We start from the raw sequence: 27,413 nt of genomic DNA, 5'->3' as shown, positions 1-27,413 counted from the left end.
AACTCTGCATCTGTCTGATCATGGCTGCAGCGATTGGATCTCGAGACACCCGTTTTCTTTGCTCAATGTGTGCCTTGACAAGGGAACTTCCTAGCTCCTCGAGATATATTCTCCGCTTGTTGTTCTTTTTTGTGTTCCAACCTGGGTGGATGTGGGTCCATAACACAAATGCATTGTATGCAGACACATCTAGGATGTTATAAAACACAACCATCGGCCATCTCCTGGTCATTCACTGACAAGTATAGGTAGCAGTCAGCTTGTCCAGATTGTCCACTCCCCCTTTGTTTTTATTGTAATCCAGGATAATTGTGGGCTTTTTGTCACTTCTTGATGACACAGCTGCATATTTGTGAAAAGTGGACATAAGTATCACATTTTTATTTTTTTTGGACAATATAAAACAACAGTGGTGGTGTCTGTAAAAGCACATTTTGAAAAAAGTGGAGCTCTGTCCTTCACTTGCAAAATGTCAGTGTGCAGCTCAGGTTTATTTTTTTTTATTGTGCCTACCATGGTAAGTTTCCTCCTGAGAAGTTCTTGTCCAAGGTCATAGCTGGTAAAAAAAAATTGTCACATGTGATATTGTAACTTCGCAGTCCAGTAGTCATATCAAGGACTACACGTTGTCCTTGTTTTTTCTCAGGGATGCCACTTTCGGGTTTGCCGGTGTAAATCTGTAAGTTCCATGCATAGCTTGTTTTTGCATCACAGGCTGCCCAGATTTTTATGCCGTATTTGCCTGGCTTACTGGGCATATACTGCCGGAAGGGGCAATTTCCACGGAAAGGGATCAAACGTTCATCTCCTGTTACCTGAGGCCCAGGGTGAAACATTAGTGGAAGGAGTTGAACCCATTTCTCCCAGACATCCCTTATGGGAGCAAGCTTGTCAGATTTTGCTCTAGTATCTCTGTTTTGGCACTTATTAGTGTTCTATAATCCTATATCATAACTGGGTCAGAATTGACCCTAACACCATAAACGTCATAATTTTCACCACAGTATTTTCTAATTTAGTGAAAAGGATTATTTTTTTATTACATTGTTTAAATAGAGGTTCCTGACAAAGTAAAAAAATATTGATGCAATAAACAAATTTATGTGATACTTATAGACATTCAAAACCTGAAAACGGGTCAGTTCTGACCCTAACATAAGAGGAGGGTTAAGTCGTAGAGATCCACGGTGCAGAACATATGAAAAAAGTCTAGGGCCAATCCTAGATTATCTGTCTCCACTTGGACTCTAGACTGGGCGGTGAAAGGGGGCAGTATGGGTGCTGCGGAACCAGGGGATTGCTAATTGGGATTTGACAGCACCTCTGGGAGACTATGGGTAGTACGGGCCTGTTTTGCTGGTGGCTGCGACTCGGGTCTTAATGCACGTGCCATCAAACCAGTTTCTACTACCATGCTAGTGCTCGCCACTTCACCAGGGTCTACGGTAGTACTGGTGCTAGGTCGAGGAGATTCTACGCTGCTGGTGCATGCCTCACCAAGAAAACTCGGATCAGCGCTAGCACCACTGCTGCCCTTGAGTCTGATCCTGCGGTCCAGTGATATGGGGTGTGGTACGCCTGGCTCTAGCCAGGACCTCAACCTCGTCATTGCTATCGGTCAGCCACTGCTGTTCACCGGTTTGTATTCTGACCCAGATGATTCGTCGGATGAGGCTTCCCAATCGCACTCACCCCACGGTGCCAGAATCTCGGTGGCCTCTTCAGCGGAATACCCCTTTTTTGCCATGGTGGACTGCTAAATTTAGGGGGTATTCCTCTGAGACTACCCAGGAAAAAGAGCACCTACCTAGCAAAAGGGAGTACTTGTGAAGTAGAAAGCTGGGGTCACAGAGTTTTGATTAAAAAAATAAATAAAAAAATAAAAACTGATCTTTACAGCGCCACAGTTATTGTACAGTGTTTTTTGCAGTGATCAGAGAAAAAAAAATTCTGTCACTGCAGTGAGGCGGGTGAGGGTTTGGCCGGGTGATCAGAAGCCTGCAGGGGGCAGATTAGGGCCTGACCTGATGGGTAGGAGTGCTAGGGGGTGACAGGAGGTGATTGATGGGTGTCTCAGGGTGTGATTAGAGGGGGGAATAGATGCAATCAATGCACTGGGGAAGTGATTAAGGAGGTCTGAGGGCGATCTGAGGGTGTGGGCGGGTGATTGGGTGCCCGCAATGGGCAGACGAGGGTCTGATTTGATGGGTATGATGGGTAGCAGTGACAGATGGTGATTGATGGGTGATTTGAGGGGAGAACAGATGTAAATAATGCACTGGGGAGGTGATGGGGGGGGGGGGGGGGCTGAGGGCGATATGAGGGTGTGGGCGGGTGTTTGGGTGCCCGCAAGGGGGAGATTAGGGTCTGATCTGATGGGTAGCAGTGACAGCGGGTGACGGGGTGATTGATAGGTGATCAGGGTGTGATTAGAGGGGAGACTAGATGCAATCAATGCACTGGTGAGGTGATCGGGGTGGGGGTGGGGGGGTCTGAGGGCGATCTGAGGGGGTGGGCGGGTGATCAGGTGGTGACTGGGGGTGATTGATGGGTGATTAGAGGGGAGAACAGATGTAAATAATGCACATGGGAGGTGATCTGAGGGCAGGTCTGCGGGCGATCTGAGGGTGTGGGCAGGTGATCAGGTGCCTGCAAAGTGCAGGTTAGGGTCTGATCTGATGGGTGGCAGTGACAAGGGGTGATGGGTGATTTACAGGTGATCAGTGGGTGATTACAGGGGAGAGTAGAACGGGGGGGGGGGGGGTGGGAAGGATCTGAGGGTGTGAGGGGGTAATCAGGAGCCCCCAGGGGGCAGTTTGGGACCGAATCTAAAATATAGCGTTGACAGTGACAGGGGGTGATTGGGTGCAAACAGTGGTCTGAAGGGGTGATCAAGGGAAGGTCTGAGGGGTGCTGTGGGCGATTAGGGGGGGGGGGGGGCAGGGAGACAGGATCAGTGTGTGTGTTTACATGCACAGCTGCCTCCTCCCCGGTGGTCCTTCGATCACTGGGACCACCGGGGGAGGAGGCAGCCTGTATAATACACTTCGTATACATTACATAGTGTATTACACACTTTGTATGCGGCAGATCGGGGTTAACAACCCGCCGGCGCTGCTAATTGGCCGGCGGGTTGACGTCGCAGGTCGGCGGAGCCTAATGCCGGCGGATCCCCGGCTAATTAGTCATCCAGGTGCCACCGCAATCGGCATTACACGGTCCTGGGGGTGCCACTTGGCCGCCGCCAATTGGTAGTGGGCGGTCGGCAAGTGGTTAAAAGGAAATAAATATGGCAGCCTCCATATCCCTCTCACTACAGTTGTCCTATAAAACTAAAATCTCTTTTCATAACATTTGCAAACAAGTAAAATCACATCACACAATGGAACCGTTCCTGCGTGATTTCTACAAGTTTAGTAGGACCTAGCTTGTTTATGATCCGAAAGCGATCAAACTTAGTTGCTGGTGTTACTTTCATATACATCACGTTTTGCCTTGTGAGAATAAGAATCTAAAGCACAGTTCTGACCTCCACACAACTGCAGCTATTAAAAACATACAAACTAAACCCTCCTGGTCCGGGCCAGTTTTCTCATAAGGCAAGGTGAAACATTTGCATAAGGCGTGGAGATTACAGGGGGAGCATGTTTGTACTGCGTTTACACTTACAGCATGCCATCAGAATAGGGGGGAGAAGCAAGAGGAAGGGGAGAAGTGAGAGGAGAAGTGAGAGGAGAGTGAGGTAAAGTTGTCTTCATTGGGGAAAAGCAGCTTGTTGTGCTGTGTAAGGAGTCTGACTGAGTGTGGAGGAGAGAGGCAGGAAAGCAGTAGTGTTTTATTTGACTTGCACAACAGAAGGCACTGCTGTCTTGTCTGAGGAAGAATGGAGTGGCAGAGGGTGTGCAGTTTGTCACAGACTCACAGCAAGCTAATGTGCAATTTTGTTGGCAAAAAAGGGGTCTAGAACCGACCCTGCTCCTGGTAAGAGGTAAAATGTGTTTGCTCCAGCAAAAGCCTTTCTCTCCAGTTCTGAGAATTAGTACGGTATTCTGATTCCAGAAGACTGCAAGTCCCGACAATTTGAGATTAAAAGAGGATTCACAAAGGAAGTGAGACATGAGAAAGTGGATGCTATGAATATTTAATTACCTACATGAGGCGTGAACCTGTATATACTGTACTACCAGCTGTAATACCAACAAAACCTGAAAAGTCAGCAACCGTAATAGAACAATGTGATAGCAAACCAAGAGCTGCTCTACCTGTTCAAACATCTATTTAGACCACAACACATCCATAGCAAAACACTTATGAAGCACTTATGGAGACAAATGAAAATGAATTACACAGTTATTGTGGCTGTCTTACTCAGCTTCCGTAACTAACTGCAATGTCACGCCAGTTTAATAAGCAGTGCTCTCAACCAAAATGCAGATGCGTGGATATTACTGCAGTCTTGAACTTCTGATGCTACTTCTTGCCACAATAAGCTTTGTGAAAGCAGAGACACGCACAATGCATAAACACGTCCAATTTTGAATGGCCAACTTTAAAAAAAACTTTGAAAGGTTACCTACGCAATCTGTTGATGGTTTTAAAAAATCTGTAGGTTCTCATACTACATGAAAGTGGAAAAATTGGCGAATCATAGCACAGTTGGATGTGTATACACAGCCTTTGGGCTCCTCACATGTTTTCATGCACCTGTTATGATGTACAGCATTCACAGTGGGGTGCTGCTTTTCGTGGGTAGCACTAATTGACCTGATAAGAAAATAGTATGCGTCGTGTGATAGAGTGCTCCAGGGCGCATTAAATCGCAATGCACAGGAGCAACTTAGCTACAGTGAACAGTGACATGAAAGTCAGACTTATGGTGCCCATACACGATACAATAAAAACGTTCGACTTTCCCGTTTATTCGATCTAAATGAATCAAATGAAAGTTTAAAATGTTTTTTATTTTCAATCAAGAAATTCTAACGATTATCCTGTTTTTTCAAGAAAGATCTGATCGGACATGCTGGAAAAATTTTTATATTCGATCTAACTGAATAATCAAACTAAATTATCTAATCAAAAGAAAATGAAAAATTGTACCATGTATGGGCACCTTTATATTACCTTGCGTGTCGCATACAATGTGCAAAGCGTCAAAGTGATTGGCGATGCCCACGAGTGTGAAAGGGCCCTTAAAGCCCCATTCACACTTGAAAGCGTTGCGGGAGTGATTTTTCCGCGATTTAACGCAGGAAAAAAAAAAAATCACTGGACACTGCAGCGATTTTCCTGCAATCGTGTTTAGCGCTTCTATAGCACTGAAATGCGATCGCCAGTAAATTGCCTGAAAATGGTGCAGGCTACGCGTTTGCATTTGGCGATTTGCGTTAATCGCCAGCGATTAACGCAAATCGCCAAAGAATGGGCCCATAGGGTATTATAGCACTACCGCTTGAGCGTTTGCCGAAATCGCCGGCAAAACGCTTTAGTGTGAATGGGGCCTAAAGCGAGCTCGAGTTGGAGCTTGGGATCAAAATCTGATACTTACTATTTAGAGAGGGAAGCCTCAGGATCCTAATGAGGGTTTCCTCAGTTGTAACAAGCCCCCCGTTGCTGAGCACAAGTGCGCGCAATGGCCGCACGTGAGCAGTAGCCATGCCTTTAAAGCCACCAGCAAGCAAGGAAATACTCAGAATAATTTTGACAGCACCTTTTCACCTACTTTTTGATACTTTCAACTGTAGAGAGAAAAAAAAATATTTTAAGAAAATGTGAATTGGATCAGACCCAGTAAGACATTGAGCAGGCATGGTTTCAACTTACAGAGTGATCACTTCTCTACTGCATGCCCATGTGGCTAAAGGAGAGCATTTCATACTGACTGGGTGTGAACACTGTGCAGATGAAAAGCTGATCTGTGGAATGGATCAGTTTATAAAACAGCATCAGTTCTTCATCTGTGACCCTCCGTTCCATTAGTGCACAGTCAAGAGTAAGAAAGAAAGGAAGGAAAGAAAGAAAAAAACAAATCACTCCAGACCAGAACTTGCAGGCCATTCGGCGGAACAGGCCGAACTGATCTGTTTTAACCACTTGAGGACCACAGTCTTTTCGCCCCTTAAGGACCAGAGCCTTTTTTTCCATTCAGACCACTGCAGCTTTCATGGTTTATTGCTCGGTCATACAACCTACCACCTAAATGAATTTTACCTCCTTTTCTTGTCACTAAAGCCCAGTGCACACCAAAACCGCTAGCAGATCCCCAAAACGCTAGCGGTTTTTGGAGCGGTTTTCCTAGCGTTTCGAGTGAAAACGCTAGCGTTTTTTAAATAAGTGTGGCGTTTTTGGTAGCGTTTGCGTTTTTTACTTTAAAGTGGTTGAAATAGGTCAAACAAAGGGTAAAAAGTGTTATATTGATGATGTACCGTATGTGTTGTGAGTTAAGTAATCATGGGTAATTAAGGTCAATTGTACAATATAAAAAGGGCGTTGCCCTTCAGTCTTGTGGGTTTAATGAGGAGTATAGAGAGAGGTTTTTGGAGAGTAGAGTGGTTGGTTTGAAGAGAATGTATCCTGATCTGATTTTGTTATTTGCTGTAGCAGCATATATGAGGGGCAGACCAAGGGCCCGGAGATTCTGGATGCATCCTATGCTGCAAGTACGGCATAGGAAGGGGCAATTTTGGATCCTCTACCGTGATTTGAGGCGTCATCCTGAAAAATGTTTTGGCTACACCCGGATGTCTATTGCCAGGTAAATGTTCTTCATGCTATGTACATATATAACAATCTGTGTTCAGAATAGATGTATAATATATACCTTTAAATGTGTTGTATGCTTCATGTTGTTTTGTGCACACACTGCTGTACCAATATACATCACCTTGCGTTTTGGTAACATTATATTGAATATGCCCATAGCAAACCCAGTTTAGCGTCACATCATGTTATAAAATGCAGCATAAACTTAGATCTCGACATTTGTTTTGGTGTTTACATTAAACCAGGTGCCTGATATTCCTGCTAATTGAGTTTTTTGGATCATTGTCGCCACAGCCCCTGAAGAAGCTTGCCATTCAGGTGGTCATAGTCAAGGCACAGTTTATTATTGTTAGAGTTGTGTGAATCAGACACTACTGCAGTCAAGAAAATGTTGAGGACAGTTGAGCAACAGGTATTTTTAAAGCTGCAACATACACCTCCCTAAAAGTTACATTTCCCTTATATTAGCATGCTGAAAGGAGGTGTTTGATTTCAATTTATCATGCAGTATTCAACATGTTAGACACAGTAATGACAATCTTGTATGGTGAAATGGTTTATTTTTCACACCTTTATAAGAAAGTAACAATGCCGCTTAATTGTTAACAAAGTATTTGTTTTAAAGTGACATACATCCACATGTATTAATATATACTATAATCAATTAGGAAAATGAAATCAGGTTTGCCATACCAACAGCAACTTATATTGTCAACCTAACTTTCTCGTTTCACAGTTTTGATACACTGAGAAGTTGAGGGATGGTCTTAAAAGAAAAGGTACAAATTATCGAAGAGCTATTTCGCCAACTGAAAGACTCCTCATAACATTGAGGTAAACATTCTTAAAGAGAACCTGTACTGAGTAAAAATATTTAAAATAAACACATGAGGTAACTTCAAATGAACATTGCATAGTTACCTTGCCATCAGTTCCTCTCAGAAGCTCACCATTTTCTTCTGACAATAATCCCTTCCAGTTCTGACAACATTTTGTCAGATCTGAAATATATCAGTTGCTGTCAGTAAAATATCAGTTGCTGTCAGTTATAGCTGAGAGGAAAACTGATGTACCAGGTAATGTCCATGTTTCCCTATGGCTCAAGTGGGCGATGTTACACTTTAACTGTGTGCTGACCAGAAAGCTGTTATGGGTAACACGGAAAATTCTCTTGATCACAGTGAACAAACAGGACGCGGGACAGGAGAAAGACACAGAGGAGTAGACTACATGGAAGGTAAGTATGACTTGTGTATGCTTATTTTGACTTTTAATTTTCAGTTCAGGTTTTCTTTAAACAACATTTAAACATAAAACATTCTTTTATCTCTAGCTGAAATTACTATCAATCCTGTTGGAACAGAAATTCGGTCATTGTATTATCAGCATTGAAAGATGGTGGTGCACTGTCAGAGCTGCTCTGTGAGGTGTTTTGAAAGTTCAAATCAGTGTACACTGGATTTTCATGTGACAATGATGAAGTATGATAGGTATGAGGTGGCTCATGACGTACAGGTGGTGGCATGGGGAAATGACCATGGCAAGCATGTCGGATGTTTGGCCTATGCATAGCAGGGTAAGTAGGTGGGTCATACATAGGATGAGGATGGTAACGTTGGTGTTGGTATTGATGATAGTGATGTTGAGGGCCAGGGTCAGACATGTGTGGTTGAGAAAAGTAATGGTCACTACCTTCTGATGGCAGTCTGTCAGTTTGTAAAAAAACTGTCCCGTGCATTTGAAATAGCAAGCCTGGCAGCCCATTGCTTGTCTTCAACAACTTTTTGCAGAAAAGGCACTAAACTTAAAAGATATTGTGTGCATGTATCTTTTAATTTGGCTACTTCTTCCTCTCTTTTATCCATGTGATCCACCGCCTTTTCTATAGAAGTAATTAGCTTCTCATCATATTCAGCCCTGCTTATACCTCTTCCCATTCTCCTGCCTTGTGTAGATGCCCTGAACCCTCTTTGTGTCACATTGGTGCGTGTCCTGGTAGATGGGGACCTGTTGTGTGTGTTGTGGTGGAGTAGATTCACTCTCATCCTGTGTTGGTGTCTCTTGGTCCTGGGAACAGACATCGTGTGTATCAAGCTCACTGTCTGTTTGTGATAACACTTCTGATTCTTCCTCTGCTAGGTCTGGTGGTAGGCTATCTTCAGTTCTTCAATAAAACATATAAAAAAATATACTAAGCATATGTTTAATGATGGTATAGCAATAGGTTCACATTTGCGATATACTTACGCCGGATAATCATTATGTGGTCTGAGGAATTCTAAGATGGATGTGAATTTGTATTTCACCCGTTGTGAGCTGCCAGAACCACTTTTGGATTCCTGAAACTGTATTTCCAACTCTTTCCGATAACTATCACGTACCGACTTCCATCTTCTACGAAGAACAGCAACTAAAAAACATAATTTAACATAATTTTAATTTTATTTTAAGATTCTTGGCTACAGGACAATTGTATGCGGCACTGCATTATCAATATAGGATGGGAAGAAGTACTATTCGTTATCTGGTTTTGGACACCTGCACTGTACTTTGGAATGTGCTTCAGCCTGACTTTATGCCCACACCTGATTCTGCTATGTGGGAGTCAAACATTCAGATGTTTTGGGACAAACACAGGTTTCCTAACTGCCTAGGAGCAGTGGATGGCAAACATGTCAGAGTGGTCATGCCTGCCGGCAGTGGCAGTCTTTATTACAATTACAAAAAATACTTCTCACTTGTGTTAAAGAGAACCCGAGGTGGGAATTACTAATACTATTGGGGCACAGAGGCTGGTTGTGCACACTAAGACCAGCCTCTGTTGCCCCATCGTGTGCCTCCATGTCCCCCCTGCTCGCCGCTATAGACCCCGCAGTGCTGGCGACACGCAGCGCTTCGCCAGCACAATGTTTACCTTAGCGCTGTCTGTCAGCGCTGCTCCCCCGCATCGGCGCACCCGCCCGTGTCCCTTCCCTCCCGCTGATAGGAGGGAAGTGACGCGGGCGGGTAGCGGCGATGCGGAGGAGGCGGGGGAGCGGCGCTGACTGACAGCGCTAAGGTAAACATTGTGCTGGCGAAGCGCTGCATGTCGCCAGCACTGCGGGGTCTAAAGCGGCGAGCAGGGGGGACATGGAGGCACACGATGGGGCAACAGAGGCTGGTCTTAGTGTGCACAACCAGCCTCTGTGCCCCAATAGTATTAGTAATTCCCATCTCGGGTTCTCTTTAATGGCTGTGGCTGATCCTGAATACAAATTTATATATGTGGATGTGGGTGGTTATGGTAGTTCTCATGACTCAGCTATATTTCGCCATAGTTGGTTTGGAATTAAACTGCAAGCTGGCACTTTGAATATGCCTGCAGCACGACCCTGGCCTGGCACACAAGAACCAAATTACCCATGTGTGTTTGTGGGTGATGAGGCTTTTGCCCTTTCTGAGCATGTCATGCGCCCCTAGGCTCAAAGAAATTTGTCTGATAAAAAAATTGTATTCAACCACCACCTAACACAAGCAAGGCAGGTGGTTGAATGTGCCTTTGGGATTCTGACTAGTAAGTGGCGCATTTTCCACACAGCCATGAAAATGCAGCCTAAATATGCTATAACTGTTTTTAAAGCCACCTGCATACTGCACAATTATGTCCGAACCTTAGATGGGGTACAGGTGGAAGAAGAGATTCCACCAACTGTACTACCACCTGTTGCTGCTGCTACATTACGTGGATCTTGTACAGCACTGCAAATTAGAGAGACAGACTAGCAGATTATTTTGGGACCTAAGTTTATGATTCTCCCAATAAAAATCTAAACACTTGTACATTATGTGAATAAAAATCCAATTCTATATCAAATAAATATGCCTGCAAATACTGTGTTTATATTCAATAACATATACTAACAGAATCCAGCATCATGTACATTTAGGCACACACATCCACCTGCCCATTATAAGTGAACACACAGATCATCACAGATATAATGATGATATATTTGATTAAACCAATGTTGTGCAGGGGGAAGGGGTACAATACGTACAGTAATGCAAGGAATAAAAAAATGACATTGATAACAAATGCTATATAAAAATACATGACACTTACTTTTTGCTTCTTTGGCCTGTGGTGAAAGCTTATCCCAGGTGCTCTGCAGAAATTCTTTTGCTATGTTACTCCAATAAATATTGGTTTGCCCAACCTCTTTATAACCAGATAAACTTATCGTACATTTCTGGTATATTTTGAATTTTAATTATTAAGGCTTCAGTATCAAACCACTTCTGTGCCATCTTCCTTGCTGTAAAGCCTCGCCCAGCTTCAACAGCTCACAAACAGGAAGTCCACTTTGACCTGGAAAAAAACATCTCCCTCAACAAAACGCAGCTCAAACCGCTTGTTGTAGCGTTTTCCGAAGCGGTTTGCGTTTTCCTATACTTTACATTGAGGACAAAACGCTTCCGAAAACCGCAAACGCGCAGCAGGAGGCTTGGCAAAAACCTCAAACCGCCGGTGTGCACCATCCCATTGCAATACATTAGCCAAGCATTTTTACAGGCTGATGCGGCCGGCGGATCGCTCCAAAAACCGCTCAGTGTGCACTAGGCCTAATACAGCTTTCTTTTGGTGCTATTTGATTGCTGCTGCGAGTTTTAGTTTTTATTATATTCATCAAAAAAGACATGAATTTTGTCAAAAAAAATGACTAACTTTCTGTGCTGACGTTTTTCAAATAAAGTAAAATTTCCTACACATTTGAGCGCGAAAGTTATTCTGCTACATGTCTTTGATAAAAAGAAAAACCATTCAGTGTATATGTATTGGATTGGGTAAAAGTTATAGCGTTGACAAACTATGGTGCCAAAAGTGAATTTTCCCATTTTGAAGCATCTCTGAGGGCTTGTTTCCACTGTTGCGACGCGATTTCGCCGGCATTCCGACGCTTGTAAAAACGCATGCGGATGCGTTTCCACATGCGTTTTTACCCGCGATTTCGCATGGCAGGGTGCCATGCGAAATTAACCATGACACTGCCAGGGCAAAATAAAATTGAAAAAGGTGCGAAATCGCAGGTAAAAACGCATGTAACAAACGCATGCGTTTTTACTGTTAAATACATTAGCGGCGATTTGCATGCATTCCACTCGCAGGCGAATTCGTTGGCTCTTTTGTGCGTTTTTTTACCGCTGAAAAAAACGCACCTCAACAACGCTACAGTGGAAACAGGCCCATCCACTTGCATTACATGTGCGAATCCGCATGCATTGGACGCATGCGGATTCGCGATAGTGGGAACGAGCCCTTACTTTCTGATCACCTGTCATGTTTCATGAGGTGCTAAAATTCCAGGATAGTATAAATACCCCCCCAAATGACCCCATTTTGGAAAGAAGACATCCCAAAGTATTCACAAAGAGGCATGTTGAGTTCATAGAAGATTTTATTTTTTGTCACAAGTTAGCGGAAAATGACACTTTGTGACAAAAAAAAAAAAAAAAGTTTCCATTTCTTCTAACTTGCGTCAAAAAAAAAAAAAAATGAAATCTGCCACGGACTCACTATGCTCCTCTCTGAATACCTTGAAGTGTCTACTTTCCAAAATGGGGTCATTTGTGGGGTGTGTTCACTGTCCTGGCAATTTGGGGAGTGCCTAATTGTAAGCACCCCTGTAAAGCCTAAAGATGCTCATTGGACTTTGGGCCCCTTAGCGCAGTTAGGCTGCAAAAAAGTGCCACACATGTGGCATTGCGGTACTCAGGAGAAGTAGTATAATGTGTTTTAGGGTGTATTTTTACACATACCCATACTGGGTGAGAGAAATATCTCCGTAAATGACAATTTTTTTATTTTTTTTAAAAACAATTGTCTATTTACAGAGAAATTTCTCCCACTCAGCATGGGTATGTGTAAAAATACACCCCAAAACACATTATACTACTTCTCCTGAGTACGGCGATACCACATGTGTGGCACTTTTTTGCACCCCAACTGCGCTAAGGGGTCCAAAGTCCAATGAGTACCTTTAGGATTTCACAGGTCATTTTGCGACATTTGGTTTCAAGACTACTTCTCACGGTTTAGGGCCCCTAAAATGCCAGGGCAGTATAGGAACCCCACAAATGATCCCATTTTAAAAAGAAGACACCCCAAGGTATTCCGTTAGGAGTATAGTGAGATCATAGAAAAAAAATTTTTTGTCACAAGTTAGCGGAAATTGATTTTAATTTTTTTTTTTCACAAAGTGTCATTTTCCACTAACTTGTGACAAAAAATAAAATCTTCTATGAACTCACCATACTCCTAACAGAATACCTTGGGGTGTCTGCTTTCTAAAATGAGGTCATTTGTGGGGTTTCTATACTGCCTTGGCATTTTAGGGGCCCTAAACCGTGAGGAGTAGTCTTGAAACCAAATGTCGCAAAATGACCTGTGAAATCCTAAAGGTACTCATTGGACTTTGGGCCCCTTAGCGCACATAGGGTGCAAAAAAGTGCCACACATGTGGTATCGCCGTACTCAGGAGAAGTAGTATGTGTTTTGTGGTGTATTTTTACACATACAGATGCTCGGTGGGAGAAATATCTCTGTAAATGACAATTATTTGATTTGTTTTACACACAATTGTCCATTTACAGAGAGATTTCTCCCACCCAGCATGGGTATGTGTAAAATTACACCACAAAACACATTATACTACTTCTCCTGAGTACGGCGATACCACATGTGTGACACTTTTTTGCAGCCTAGGTGCGCTAAGGGGCCCAACGTCCTATTCACAGGTCATTTTGAGGCATTTGTTTTCTTGACTACTCCTCACGGTTTAGGGCCCCTAAAATGCCAGGGCAGTATAGGAACCCCACAAGTGACCCCATTTTAGAAAGAAGACACCCCAAGGTATTCTGTTAGGTGTATGGTGAGTTCATAGAAGATTTTATTTTTTGTCACAAGTTAGTGAAAAATGACACTGTGAAAAAAAACAAAAATCAATTTCCGCTAACTTTTGACAAAAAATAAAATCTTCTATGAACACGTCATACACCTAACAGAATACCTTGGAGTGTCTTTTTTCTAAAATGGGGTCACTTGTGGGGTTCCTATACTGCCCTGGCATTTTACGGGCCCAAAACCGTGAGTAGTCTGGAAACCAAATTGCTCAAAATGACTGTTCAGGGGTATAAGCATCTGCAAATTTTGATGACAGGTGGTCTATGAGGGGGCAAATTTTGTGGAACCGGTCATAAGCAGGGTGGCCTCTTAGATGACAGGTTGTATTGGGCCTGATCTGATGGATAGGAGTGCTAGGGGAGGACAGGAGGTGATTGATGGGTGTCTCAGGGGGTGGTTAGAGGGGAAAATAGATGTAATCAATGCACTGGGGAGGTGATCGGAAGGGGGTCTGAGGGGGATCTGAGGCTTTGGCCGAGTGATCAGGAGCCCACACGGGGCAAATTAGGGCCTGATCTGATGGGTAGGTGTGCTAGGGGTGACAGGTGGTGACAGGAGGTGATTGATGGGTGTCTCAAGGTGTGCTTAGAGGGGGGAAATAGATGCAAGCAATGCACTGGCGAGGTGATCAGGGCTGGGGTCTGAGGGCGTTCTGAGGGTGTGGGCGGGTGATTGGGTGCCCTAGGGGCAGATTAGAGTCTAATCTGATGGGTAACAGTGACAGGTGGTGATAGGGGGTGATTGATGGGTAATTAGTGGGTGTTTAGAGGAGAGAACAGATGTAAACACTGCACTTGGGAGGTGATCTGATGTAGGATCTGCGGGCGATCTTTTGGTGTGGGTGGGTGATCAGATTGCCCGCAAGGGGCAGGTTAGGGGATGATTGATGGGTGGTGATGGGTGGCAGTGACAGGGGGTGATTGGGGGGTGATTGATGGGTGATTGACAGGTGATCAGTGGGTTATTACAGGGGGGATAGAGGCATACAGTACACGGGGGGGGGGGGGTGATCAGGAGAGAGCAGGGGGCAGTTTAGGGTTAAAAAAAATTAGTGTTAACAGATAGTGACAGGGAGTGATTGATGGGTGATTAGGGGAGTGATTGGGTGTAAACATGGGTCTGGGAGGTGGGCAGGGGGGGGGGGGGGGTCTTAGGGGTGCTGTGGGCGATCAGGGAGGGGGAGAGATCAGTGTGCTTGGGTGCAGACTAGGGTGGCTGCAGCCTGCCCTGGTGGTCCCTCAGACACTGGGACCACCAGGGCAGGAGGCAGCTTGTATAATAGGCTTTGTATACATTACAGAGCCTATTATACCTAATCCATGCGGCGATCCGGGTGCTAGTAACCCGCCGGCGCTTCCGAACGGATGACGCAATCGCCGCATAACCACGCCCGTCGCCGCCTCCGCCGATGGGAGTATTGCGGTCGTTTAGGATCAGTCTTTGCCGCCGCCCATCGGCTGGGGGCGGTCGGCAAGTGGTTAAAGGGGAACTGAAGAGAGAGCTATATGGAGGCTGCCATGTTTATTTCCTTTTAAGCAATACCAGTTGCCTGGCAGCCCTTCTGATCCTCTGCCTCTAATACTATTAGCCATAGCCCCTGAACAAGCATGCAGCAGATCAGGCGTTTCAGACTTTAAAGTCAGATCTGACAAGACTAGCTGCATGCTTGTTTCTGGTGTTATTCAGATACTACTGCAGAGAAATAGACCAGCAGGGCTGCCAGGCAACTGGTATTGATTAAAAGGAAATAAATATGGCAGCCTCCGTATGCCTCTTACTTCAGTTCCCCTTTAATGGAGCAATGTGAATAGATCATATTTATTGACATAGGGCCCGTTGACATCCGTTAGGATCCGGTCTGGTAAGTTCCACTGTTTTTAATGCCAGTTTGAACCTTATATGCATAATCAATTGAAAATGATTCTCTATTAAATGCATAAAACCCACGCCTAAACTGGTTCTTTAAAAACAGAAGCACCATGTTAAACACACACACACACACACACAAGCAAGCAGAAACAGCTAATGTACAGCACTCTTCATAACAAACTACTAGGGATTCCAGCATTGGTTACACAACAAATGTCTAGGCATTAAAGGGGAACTGAAGAGAGAGCTACATGGAGGCTGCCATGTTTATTTCCTTTTAATCAATACCAGTTGCCTGGCAGCCCTGCTGGTTTATTTCTCTGCAGTAGTATCTGATTAAAACCAGAAACAAGCATGCAGCTAGTCTTGTCAGATCAGACTTATAAGTCTGAACCACTGAAACACCTCATCTGCTGCATGCTTGTTCAGGGGCTATGGCTAATAGTATTAGAGGCAGAGGATCAGCAGGGCTGCCAGGCAACTGGTATTGTCTAAAAGGAAATAAACATGACAGCCTCCATATACCTCTCTCTTCAGTTCCCCTTTAAGACAGGAAGTGAGAGAAACTTCCACATTCAAAGCATAAATTGCACTAAGACCGGACTTATAATTGTATGTGCTACCTGTTTCACAGTTTCGTACCTCTCCCACAGCCTAGACGTTAGTAACATAACCACCCTAGGTCTGAGACACACTGGCAGCGTTTTGCAACTGATTGCAAAAGCACCCACAATTTCCAGAATCATGGAAGTCCAAGTTTTTGACAGCGAATCCCAGAGTGATTGGGATCTGGCTCTGCAGCCACTGATGCAATTGCTTCACGGTCACAACGTTGCAAGTGGGACTGCCCCCGTAGGGATCCACTGGTATAGCATTTTGCAGACGCCAGAAAACGGTGAGCACTGCAAAAACACTCCCAGTGGGTCCCAGGCCTAACACTTTATTTGCTAGGACTTTGTAAGGGCTGGTTCACACCATCAGAGCTTTTTAAGTGCCACTGAAAAGCTCTTTCTAATGTAATGGTATAGGTGATTTAACCTTCCTGGTGATAACCCCGAGTCAAGATCGTGGTGGGAAAAAAAAAAAAAAAAAAAAAAAAAAATCAGCCAGGAGCGGTAATCCCAAACCTGACTCTGGGTAGTCGGGAAATATAGGGAGACAGCGGCAGCGTTTCAACTTACCTTCCCCGGGATCCAGACACCAGCAGCCATTCGTCTTTCGGTCCTCGGAGATCCTGGTTCCTTCTGGTGAGATTGCCGAAGTAACTGGCTGACTGAAGTAGTTGATCCTTTATGAAAAGATGACTCAAGCAAAGTACACACATACAACCTTGACTGGCCAATTCTATCACTTCCATTTTGTATGAGGGCCAGTAGATTTGAATACTATGAACAGATTGTGTAGTTAAGCTCTCATACTACAGGGAAGTGGTATACCTTAATTGTCCATTCAAAATTGGACATGTGTATACACCCTAAAGCCTCGTATACACATCCAGTAGGTATCTGCCAACTATTATTGGTAAAAAATGTACAAAATGATCATTAAAACCATTGCCCATCAAGCCAAGTCGTTCTGAAGGCCCAATCCATCCTGCTGGATTTTTTTAAACAAGGAAAGGATCGTTCACAAACAACAACGCATGCGTAAAAACAACTTTTAAATGGTATATTTTTTCTGCATAGTTTGCCTTTCAAACGACTGCAACCTTGGCCACTTTTAAAGTTATTACTTTGCTTTATTGACCAATCGCTATTCTATCCTTGCTCGCTTATTATGAACGATCGTTGTCATATGTGTGTATGCACCTTAAGCGAGTAAAGCCAAGTACATATAGCAAAGGTATATCAAACATGCAGGCCAAATCCAACACTGCATGTTGAACTGCAGCTTTTTCAGTGTCAGTGATTCTATCATCAGGCCTACTTGGATCGCTTCAAGAGGCTCAGAGACGAGTAATGAGGTGTTTTTTTTTTTTTTTTTTTACTTACCCGGGGCTTCCTCCAGCCTCATAAGCATGGATGCGTCCCTCGCTGTCCTCCTGCGATCTCCCGTTCAGCCACGGTGAGCCCTGGAAACAGACTCAGTGACGTCAGCCCAGGTCTACTGCGCATGCGCAGAAGATCCAGACTGACTTCAACTGAACCCGTTACCATGGCTCACCGCGGCTGAACGAGAGACAGCAGGAGGACAGCGAGAGACGCATCTATGCTTATGGGGCTAAAAGTAAGTAACAAAAAAAAAAAAAAACCACACACACACCTCATTACTAGTCTCTGAGCCTTGTTCACATTATAAATCGCCAGCACTATCGCAAGCGCTGAGTGATTTATTGAGCTTTTGTTAAAGTGAACCTCCGGACTAAAAATCTACTCAGCAGAACTGAAAATGCTTGGTGTTTAACAGTTGCACGGCATCAGAACTTTGTTTTTCTTACCAAAGCATCAATTTTAGCTGCATTTTTAGCAAAGCTCCGCCCATCAAAGAAAAAAAAAAGCCCAGGCTTTTTTTCCCTGATGCTGTGCAGAGCATGATGGGATTTCCTATATTGTTATTCACGTTGCCTAGCAACTGGGAGAGTTGCTCAGGACACAGGACAGTTGGAACTATGTCTCATGCTCCCTGTCACCTCTTTTCAACCAAAAGGATGGCTGCCATCATTAAACCAAACATATGCCTGTTCTTTTAAAACAGTGTGGGTAAGAGATTATATTACCTATCTATTTTAATTAACATAACTAATGTAACTTAATGACAGTATGTTTAGGCTGGAGTTCCTCTTTAATGTGCTTTTCCTTGCGCTTAGAAAAGCACTTTTGTAAGTGCTTTTCTAAGCGCTTTTGCTGAGTGATTACGATTTTCACTTTCTGACAGTCAGGAAGTGAGCTCTTTGACCCGGAAAATGAAGCACTCTGGAAATCGCAATACAAAGCACTTTTCCAAGTGCGTTACGATTTCCCTATACCTTCCATTGAGCCAAAGCACTCAGAAAATGGTACATGTAGCGCGTTTAAGATTTTAATAAAATAGAAACGCACACATGTGAACAATCTCATAGGAAATCACTGCACAAGCGCTTTTAGGGCGATTTCTAAAATCGCTAGTGTAAAAAAAAAAAAAAATCAGAAACGCTCCTAGGATGAACAAGGCCTTAGGACTCTTTTCCATGGGCAGTTGAACTGTGTGCTCAGCAAGCAGTTGCCAGTCAGCAGTTACCAGCAAGCAAGGGCCCCTTTCCACAAGCAGTTGATAGGCAGTGAAAAACTTCTCAAACTCTCACAACTGCTTGCTGAGCACACAGTTCAACTGCCTGTGAAAATCAGCCCTTAGGCCCCATTCACACCTAAAACCGCAAACAGCTGGCAATTACCGCTAGCGTTTTGCGGGAGTGATTTTTCTGCGATTAACACGGAAAAAAAAATCACTGGACACTGCAGCGTTTTGGGAGCCATCGCGATTAGCAGTGGTATGCATGCTAAACGCAATCATGAATCACCGGCAAAACGCTGCATGCTACGCGTTTGCGGTAAACGCTAACCGCAAACGCGGCAGTGAGAACACTGCTATAGGCTTACATGGGCTAGCGGTTTTTACAAAACACTAGCGCTGAGTGGGAATTGCGCGATTCCTACTCAAGTGTGAATGGGCCCTAAGGCCTCTTTTCCTCTCACAACTGCTTGCTGAGTACACAGTTCAACTGCCCGTGGAAAAGAGGTCTTATGGCGCCCATACATGGTACAATTGTTTCATTTTTTTTCTTCATTAGATAGTGTTGTTTGATTACTCCGTTAGATCGAATATAAAGATTTTTTTAACATGTCAGATCAGATTTCTATTGATAAAACAAGATAATTGATTCTTTTTTTCTTGATCGAAAAACAAAATATTATTTTAAGCTTTCATTTGATTCGATCGTTTTGGTCGAATAAATGGGAAAATTGAACGTTTTTATTGTACCGTGTATGAGCACCTTTAGCGTGCCTATTTACTGCCATGGAAAGGGGGGGGGAAAGCAATGCCTATTGGCATTCTCGCTTCGGGAACAACAACAACCAGCTGAGAAAATTCAAGCTGCCCAATCACATTTTTTGCAAGTCAGAGTAGAACAAGTGTTTCCTGTGAAAACAACAATATAGATGCAGAGTCTATATAGAACCAGGATATAGGCAACTCATCTGAAGATTATACTCAGCCTTAAGGTTCGTATACACGTCCGATAAAGATCGTTCGTTACGAACGATTTGTGACGTTTACACGATATTCAAATTAGACGGAAAAGATCGTTCGTAATGAACGATTGTGTACACACGTGAACGATATAAGTATAAAGTACTGAGCGACGAATGATTAAAAAATGCGTGCGCAAACGGAAGTGACGTTATGACAGGCAATAAGAACATGCGTTATCGGACGATCTTTGTACACACTGCAACGATTGAACGATTATCTTTCGAAAAAATCCGCCGGGTTGGATCGGTCGGATTGAACGATAACGGTCGTTATCGTCCCAAAAAACGATCGTTGGAAAATTTGGAGCGCACGATTATCGGTCCAATTGTCGTTATCGTTCGTTTTTGAACGATCGTTATCGTACGTGTGTACTCAGCTTAAGTCTCTCTTCCATTGTTAGTTGCAATTCCTGAGCTAAAGTAAAACAACTATATTCACTCCAGAACTATCTCATTCTCTACAATTATTCCCAGTCAATACTTATCACCAGTCTCTATCATGTCAAAGGCTAATTACAATGCAGGATGAATGAGTCAACATAACTATTCCTTCCTGTTCTGCAGTAGATTCTAGCAGTTCAGTGACCTGTAAATAAAATTCAATTCCAGGCCATTGGAATGCACTAGATTAAAACACACAATTTAGTAAACCATCCAGAAAACCTAAAGAGCTAATGTGCTTTTGTATAGGTGGACTATAATGGGCAGCAGCAGCAAACTGATGGGAAGGAAATCTAAATTATATGCTAACCAAGTAGGCTTCAGTATAAAGGTAGCCATACACTGGTCGATTTGCCATTAGATCGACCAACAGACTGATCCCTATCTGATCGAATCTGATCAGAGAGGGATCGTATGGCTGCCTTTACTGCAAACACATTGTGAATCGATTTCAGCCTGAAACCGATCACAATCTGTTGAGCTGCTCCTGCCGCCTGTCCCCCCCCCCCCCCCCCTCGTATACATTGCCTGAAGCTGGCTCCGGGTCCTCTTCTCCGCACTGCACGCATCCCAGCATCCTGCACCGCATCTCTGCGTACACTGTGTCACTCCGTGACCAGGAAGTTAAAATAGAGCGCCCTCTATCTGAACTTCCTGGTCACTGGAGTGACACAGGAAGTTAATGTACGCTGGGATGGAAGCAGGAACAGAGCGGTGCAGTGCGGAGAAGATACCCGGGAGCCAGCACAGGTAATGTATAACTGTATCGGAGCGGCCGCCGCTAGCGACGCGCTCCCTACCCGCGGGCGATCGACGGGAATTTCCCGCACGGCGCGATCATCGGATCGGCGAGTGCGTTTAGCGTGAAAGATTGGCAGCAGATTCGATCCCAGTGATCGAATCTGCTGTCGAAACTGCGGCAAATCGGGCCAGTGTATGGTCAGCTTTAGCATCACAATATCGCCGTGAGGATAGCTCAGAGAGGACTGCTACATCTAACTGTTGTTACATCATTACTGTAACAAATTATTGGGCGTTTATCCTCATATATGCATATGAGAACTATCCACTGCAGCGATCAGGACTTTATCCCTTAGGCCCAGTGCACACCGAGTGGTTTTAGCTGCAATCCGCCAACCGCATCCGCCTGTGAAAACACTTGGCTAATGTATTTCAATGGGATGGTGCACACCAGCAGTTTGAGGTTTTAGCAAACCGCAAACGTGCCTCCTGCTGCACGTTTGTGGTTTGCAGAAGCGTTTCTGCCTCAATGTGAAGTATAGGAAAACCGCAAACCGCTCTGGAAAACGCTGGATCAGAGTGGTTTTCCAGGCGTTTTTGTTACAGTAGCTGTTCAGTAACAGCTTTTACTGTAACAATATTATTAATCTGCTACACAAAAACGCTCCAAAAAACGCTAGGCATGTTTAGAAAACGTCTCTAAACATGCCTAGAATCGCTCTGAATTCAGCTCCAAAAACCGTTTTGTGGATCTGCTAGCGGTTTTGGTGTGCACTGGGCCTGAGTCAACAGTTCAGGGCTGAGTGCTGTACAGATATGTTGTTAGCCTGCTTGCTACAGATGTGTTCTGTTGCTAGGGAAGAGGGTGAAGGGCCCACGGCAGGGTAAATAATGAAACAGAAGGCTTTAAAGAGAATCTGTATTGTTAAAATCACACAAAAGTAAACATACCAGTGCGTTAGGGGACCTCTCCTATTACCCTCTGTCACAATTTCGCCGATCCCCGCCGCATTAAAAGTGGTTAAAAACAGTTTTAAAAAGTTTGTTTATAAACAAACAAAATGGCCACCAAAACAGGAAGTAGGTTGATGTACAGTATGTCCACACATAGAAAATACATCCATACTTAAGCAGGCTGTATACAGCTTTTCTTTTGAATCTCAAGAGATCATTTGTGTGTTTCTTTCCCCCTTCAGCTCTCATCCACTGAAGTGTCGGGCTGTTTCTTACTGCAGAGTGCAGACAGCTCTGCCTGTATGTAATTCCTCAGTATGTGAAAGCCCAGCCAGCTCAGAGGACGATTTATCCAGCTTGTAAAAGATAATAGAGCAGAGAGAAGCTGCCCTAATCGAAATAATACACAGGCAGTGTGCATAGAGGGGCCTGGAAGGGGGAGTTCATAGCAGAACCACAACACTAAAGAACTTGGCAGCCTTCCAGACACAGGCCGACAAGTCTGACAGGGGAAAGATACATTGATTTATTACAGAGATGGTGATAGTATAAAGTGCTGCAGTCAGCTAGAACACATTAGAATAGGTTTTGGAACTTGTAGGATGATAAAAAACAGGGTGCAATTTTTGTTACGGAGTCTCTTTAATGTAGAAACTAGTATAGTAGTTCATATTTGTAATCAATGTTACGCCTCTTTGCCACAGTTGATAGGCAGTGAAATTCCTCTCAAACTCTCACAACTGCTTGCTGCAGCCTGCTAACTGCTTGCTGAGCACACAGTTCAACCGTCCATGGAAAAAAGGCCTCAAATAATGAAATAGGCTGAAAAATGTTTTACAGAGTGGGGATCTTTACCTGGCCTTGCTATTTGGGAAATTGTCCTGTCACACTGCAGAGTGATTTTCAGATCGTTTTTGTTTGTTTTCATTTTTTAAATGCCTCCACCAGCCAACTAGGGGCAATTTTTTTTTTCCCCTTCAGGTACACTAAGGGCTCATTCACACCACAGAATGTATGCACGAATGCGATTTCGTGCATGCGCTGCCATCGCAGTGATCACATGGCATGCACGTTGTGGTGCCCTAAAGCGTAGACGTCGGCAGCTGTACCGATCGGGGAAACGTATGCGTTGTGCGGTAAAATGTTCCCAGATGCGGTACAACGTAACGCACATCTGTAGTGTGAATGGTAACATGGAAGTCTATGGACTTTCATGTTGCAATATGAATCTTACACTATGTGCATTGCGTCAAAACTGACAGCGCAGCACATAGTGTGAACGAGCCCTAAGGCCTCTTTTCCATGGACTGTTGATAGGCAGTGAAATGCCTCTCAAACTCTCACAACTGCTTGCTGCTGCCTGGTAACTGCTCACTGCTGCCTGGTAACTGCTTGCTGAGCACACAGTTCAACAGTCTGTGGAAAAGAGGCGAGCCTGAGAAGAAGCTCAGGGTCAAAATAAATATTAACCTGAAGAGAGGGAAGCCTCAGGATCCGATTGAAGCTTGCCTCAGTGGTGCAATGTCCCCTGTCGCTGAGTGCGGCCACACTCCGCCTCTGTTAAGAGCGCTGCCATGCAGTAGCCACACGAGCATAGCCACACATGCACAGTAGCACGGAGCCCGTGGCTGCGGCTTGCTGCGTATGTGTACTCGCATGGCTACTGCTGAAGGAAGAGAAGGTGTGTGGCCCCGATATGATTAGCCTTGTCGCTAATCTTCCGGGGTGCCACACTCAGCGACGGGGGACATCAGAGCACTGAGAGAATCCTCAGTAGGATCCTGAGGCTTCCCTCTCTTTAAGGGCCCGTTTCCACTCTCGCGGAAACGGCCGCGAATCCGCAGAGTTTCCCCGCAGGCAAATCGCGCGGGGAAACTCTGCCATAGGGGACAACGGCGCCGCCGGCCGAATCGCTTGCAGTAGCGATTCGGCCGGAAACCCCCACAGAATTCGCGGCGGAGGCTGCGATTCCCATAGCCGTGCATGGCACGGCTGATGGGAATCGCCTGCGATCCCGCCCACCCGCTCAGTGCCGGCGTGCGTCTACGAGACGCACGCCGCACTAGTGGAAACGAGCCCTAAGTATCTCATTTTGGCTATCATTCATAAAGGAGCTGTCGGTAAGGGGAATCAGTGCGGGAAAACACCGCTGCCGGTATTTTAGACTTCTGGGTGGGCATTCATAAAAAAGTATCCATGTGTGGTAGCAGTGCGGAGATTCCCCGAACTAGGCAGGCGGTACGCAGGCGGAGACACGGAAGGTGCAGAGTTGATACATTTCTCCGTGTTCCGCTCTGTTGCAGCTGCCTGGGAGGTCTGTGTGTCTCCATTCACTTACATTGTTATCGCCACATCAGAGGGAGCGGTACTTCCTGACCTCACACCGCTTGCGGTGATCTTTATGAATGAACATTTTGCTACATTTGTACCGATAATCACCGCACAAGGCGGTGATTTATCACTCTGCTCGGTAGTGTCATTTTTTCATGCGGAAAGAGCCTTTATGAATGCTGACTTTGCCGAGTGTTCGGTAAAGTCAGCTGTTTTAAGCATTTCCGCATGCGGAAATGCTTTATGAATGATAGCCTTTGTATCCAATCTTCATCACTCAAAACGTTTATTTGTGATGTTTTTGGGAGAGAGAAAAATGTATCGTGTCTACATCCCCTAGTGTCAATGACAATATGAAAAGTGACGCTGTGGTGAACAGAGTTGAATGCTCAGCGGATGGTGGATACAGATGTGAGGTGAAATTCACATAACAAATTTCCTATCTACAGCTAGCTCTTTGCAAATCAGGACCTGAGGGCAACTAGTTAAGCTCTTTTCTACTGACAGTTGAACTGTGTGCTTAGGAAGCAGTTGCCAGGCAGCAGCAAGCAGATGTGAGCGTTTGAGAGGCATTTCATTGCCTATCAACTGTCCTTGGAAAAGAGGCCTAACAATTTAACTAATCCAAGCTATTATGCTAAATACACACAATTTTCTGACAGATTTACTGTCAGATAGATTATTTCCAACATGTCCGATCTGATTTCCAAACGATTTTTCATAGAAGTGACCAGAAAAATTGAATGTTGTTTATCAGTGAGGCCTCAGTGGGATGTTGCATGGTAATGCAACGTTTAAGTCACAACGCAGCATTACAACGCAAAAAAAAGTGGCAACGCACATTAACACTGCATTACCATCGCATTCGCATACAGTAGTTACAGTAAAGCATACAGGCAATAAGTATGCTTTCCTGTACCTGGTAACGTGTGTGTTTAGAGGTAATGTAAGGTAACTGCAAGCAGGGTGATACCATAACGCTACACGTTACAATGCAATGCTAACATCGCACTGTGAACGCCCCATAGGATTAGCACTGCAGTGCGGTAATCTGCATTGTAAGAGTTTAAAACGCAGCTCTGCAACGTCCCACTGTGAATGAGGCCTCAATCACTCCTGTAATCTGCCTGCTCAAAGTTACAGTTCTGCCTACTCTGAGACAGGGGTCACACTTGCGGAAAACTCCTGCGCTTTGCCACAATGCTAAAAAAAAAAAGTACTCAAAAAGAACATAATGTATCTCTATGGTAAAAATGCATTTATGAGTTTTTTGTAGTGCATTTTAAATGCGTTTTTAAAACCGAATTGCACATTATGCATTCAAATAGGACAGTACGCTTTAAAAATGCATCAAAAAAACGCATTGAAACGTGTTTTCATACGCATTTCTTTCTACGATTTGAACAGCAGTTTTAAAAACACACAAGTGGGGTGTCAGTTTTCATGCGCGCTTTCTAGATAGGAAAAATGACAAGAAATATTAAACATTGGACTAGCTCACACTTAAATGCGCTTTTCGCATGCAAAAAAAAAAAAATCAATACAGCACTGTATGCATTTTTTGCTATTAATTGCATTAGCTGCTGTGAAAAATGCAAAAAAAAAAAAAATAATTGCAAAAATGCATAATTAATTCCTATTGGGACTATATTGTGTCCCTAAACGCTTGTGGGGAATCATCCAAGGTTCCTGAAGAAACAAGTATTATACCAGCCCAAAGCCTGGCACACACTGTATGGTTGGCCAATCGCTGAACAATTTTAGCACCGCCATGTAGTATGAGAGCTTACCTACACAATCTGCTCGTCAGTATTCAATATCTCTTGGCCCGCATACTACATGGAGGTGGTAAAATTGGTCAGTGAATGGCAAATCATAATTTTAAAGTGCACTAGGCTTAATTCTAGCTCACAGACTGAAAATCTCTGGCAAAGTTGAATTATAAGCTCATCTCTGATAGCCAAGCAATGGGAAACAAACATTAGAAGTGTGCACGTTGCTTTACACAAACTGTATAGATGAATGCAAAGCTGGATCTTAACACAAATGGATATCTGACAAAGCCTCTGCAGGGAGCTGGGAAAATATGCAAACACAGCTACACTCCCTGGTCCCACCTAGCTATTATCTAAAGAGAGGCACACACAGTATGACTGTATTGCATGAATCCACAGACATTATTCTGCAACAGAAGACAGTATTGCTGTCCTACCAGAGCAGGAAATATAAATGTGATCACACATACACTGCACTCCTAGACAGCTTATGATCCTAATGCCTGTATACAGCTGCTGTGACACAGACAGAGCGGTGTGTAATTCAGGCTGCTCTATGTCTGGTTATGCATTATTCATACAGATGAGCTCTCCCAGTATCTATAGCAGTCTGCGATACCTGCGCTCTGTGGCTGCTGCTGGGTTATTATAGCAGCCAGGCTTACTCACCTGGCGGTGCTCGCATTGAAGTCGCTGCTGCGGACGCCGGGTGTCAGGAGTTGTCGCAATGACAAGTGCACCAGTCCCCTTAGCCCCAGCACATAGAGGAGGAGCAGCGCAGGGAGCCCGGCTCCCAACACCGCGGACCGGCTTCTCGTCTTCCTGTCATTGCTGCTGTTCTCTTCCCGCCGACTGCCGTGACCGGAGCCAGCCCCGGAGCCCCCAACATTATGCCTAGACCTCCGAACCGCCTGCCCCGCACCTCCCTGACGCTCCATGCTGCCTGGCTGGTATAGGCTAGCACCGCCTCTCACTGCCATGGCAACCTCCTGCCAATCGCCAAAGGCGCTGTTATTAATCTGGCCAATCACAAGCCGCTGAAAGGACCTGACAGGCAGAATGTCCGGCTGTTCTTCGGGTCTGCGAATGACAGGCAGGCTGTAGGGTCAAACTGCATTGTTTGCGATGTGACAGACATGTGTACAGTGTGTGTGGCACGCTTCTCTTCAAGCCATAAATTGCAGATAAAAATCAATATTATAATGTTACTAGGTGTGCTGAGGGCAAGGAAGAAGCTATATAGAAAACAAAAAAGAATGTCCTATGAGCACCACACTGAACAATGAGTGCCAATCAATTATGTGAATCATCTTTATTCATATCCATCCAAAATATAAAAACATTTAAAAATAGCGTCACGCCATCCCTGTG

At 44.5% G+C, this 27,413-nt stretch overlaps 1 protein-coding gene across 11 annotated transcripts in view; it reads right to left on the bottom strand.

Moving 5' to 3' along the window:
- Positions 1–26,999, bottom strand: part of ERMP1 (endoplasmic reticulum metallopeptidase 1) — a 133,954-nt gene extending 106,955 nt beyond the window's left edge. For all 11 annotated transcript variants that reach the window (XM_068235482.1, XM_068235522.1, XM_068235567.1 and 8 more), the window contains exon 1: positions 26,712–26,999. In XM_068235482.1, coding sequence (XP_068091583.1) covers positions 26,712–26,980 — 269 coding nt within the window. In that variant the 5' untranslated portion in view covers positions 26,981–26,999. The remainder of the gene's footprint in view (positions 1–26,711) is intronic.
- Positions 27,000–27,413: the final 414 nt, after the last annotated feature.

Source organism: Hyperolius riggenbachi, chromosome 1 (genome assembly GCF_040937935.1).
Source record: "Hyperolius riggenbachi isolate aHypRig1 chromosome 1, aHypRig1.pri, whole genome shotgun sequence".
Taxonomy (NCBI): domain Eukaryota; kingdom Metazoa; phylum Chordata; class Amphibia; order Anura; family Hyperoliidae; genus Hyperolius; species Hyperolius riggenbachi.
The sequence above is the reverse complement of the archived record's forward strand: the minus strand, read 5'-3'. Positions and strand labels throughout refer to the sequence as shown.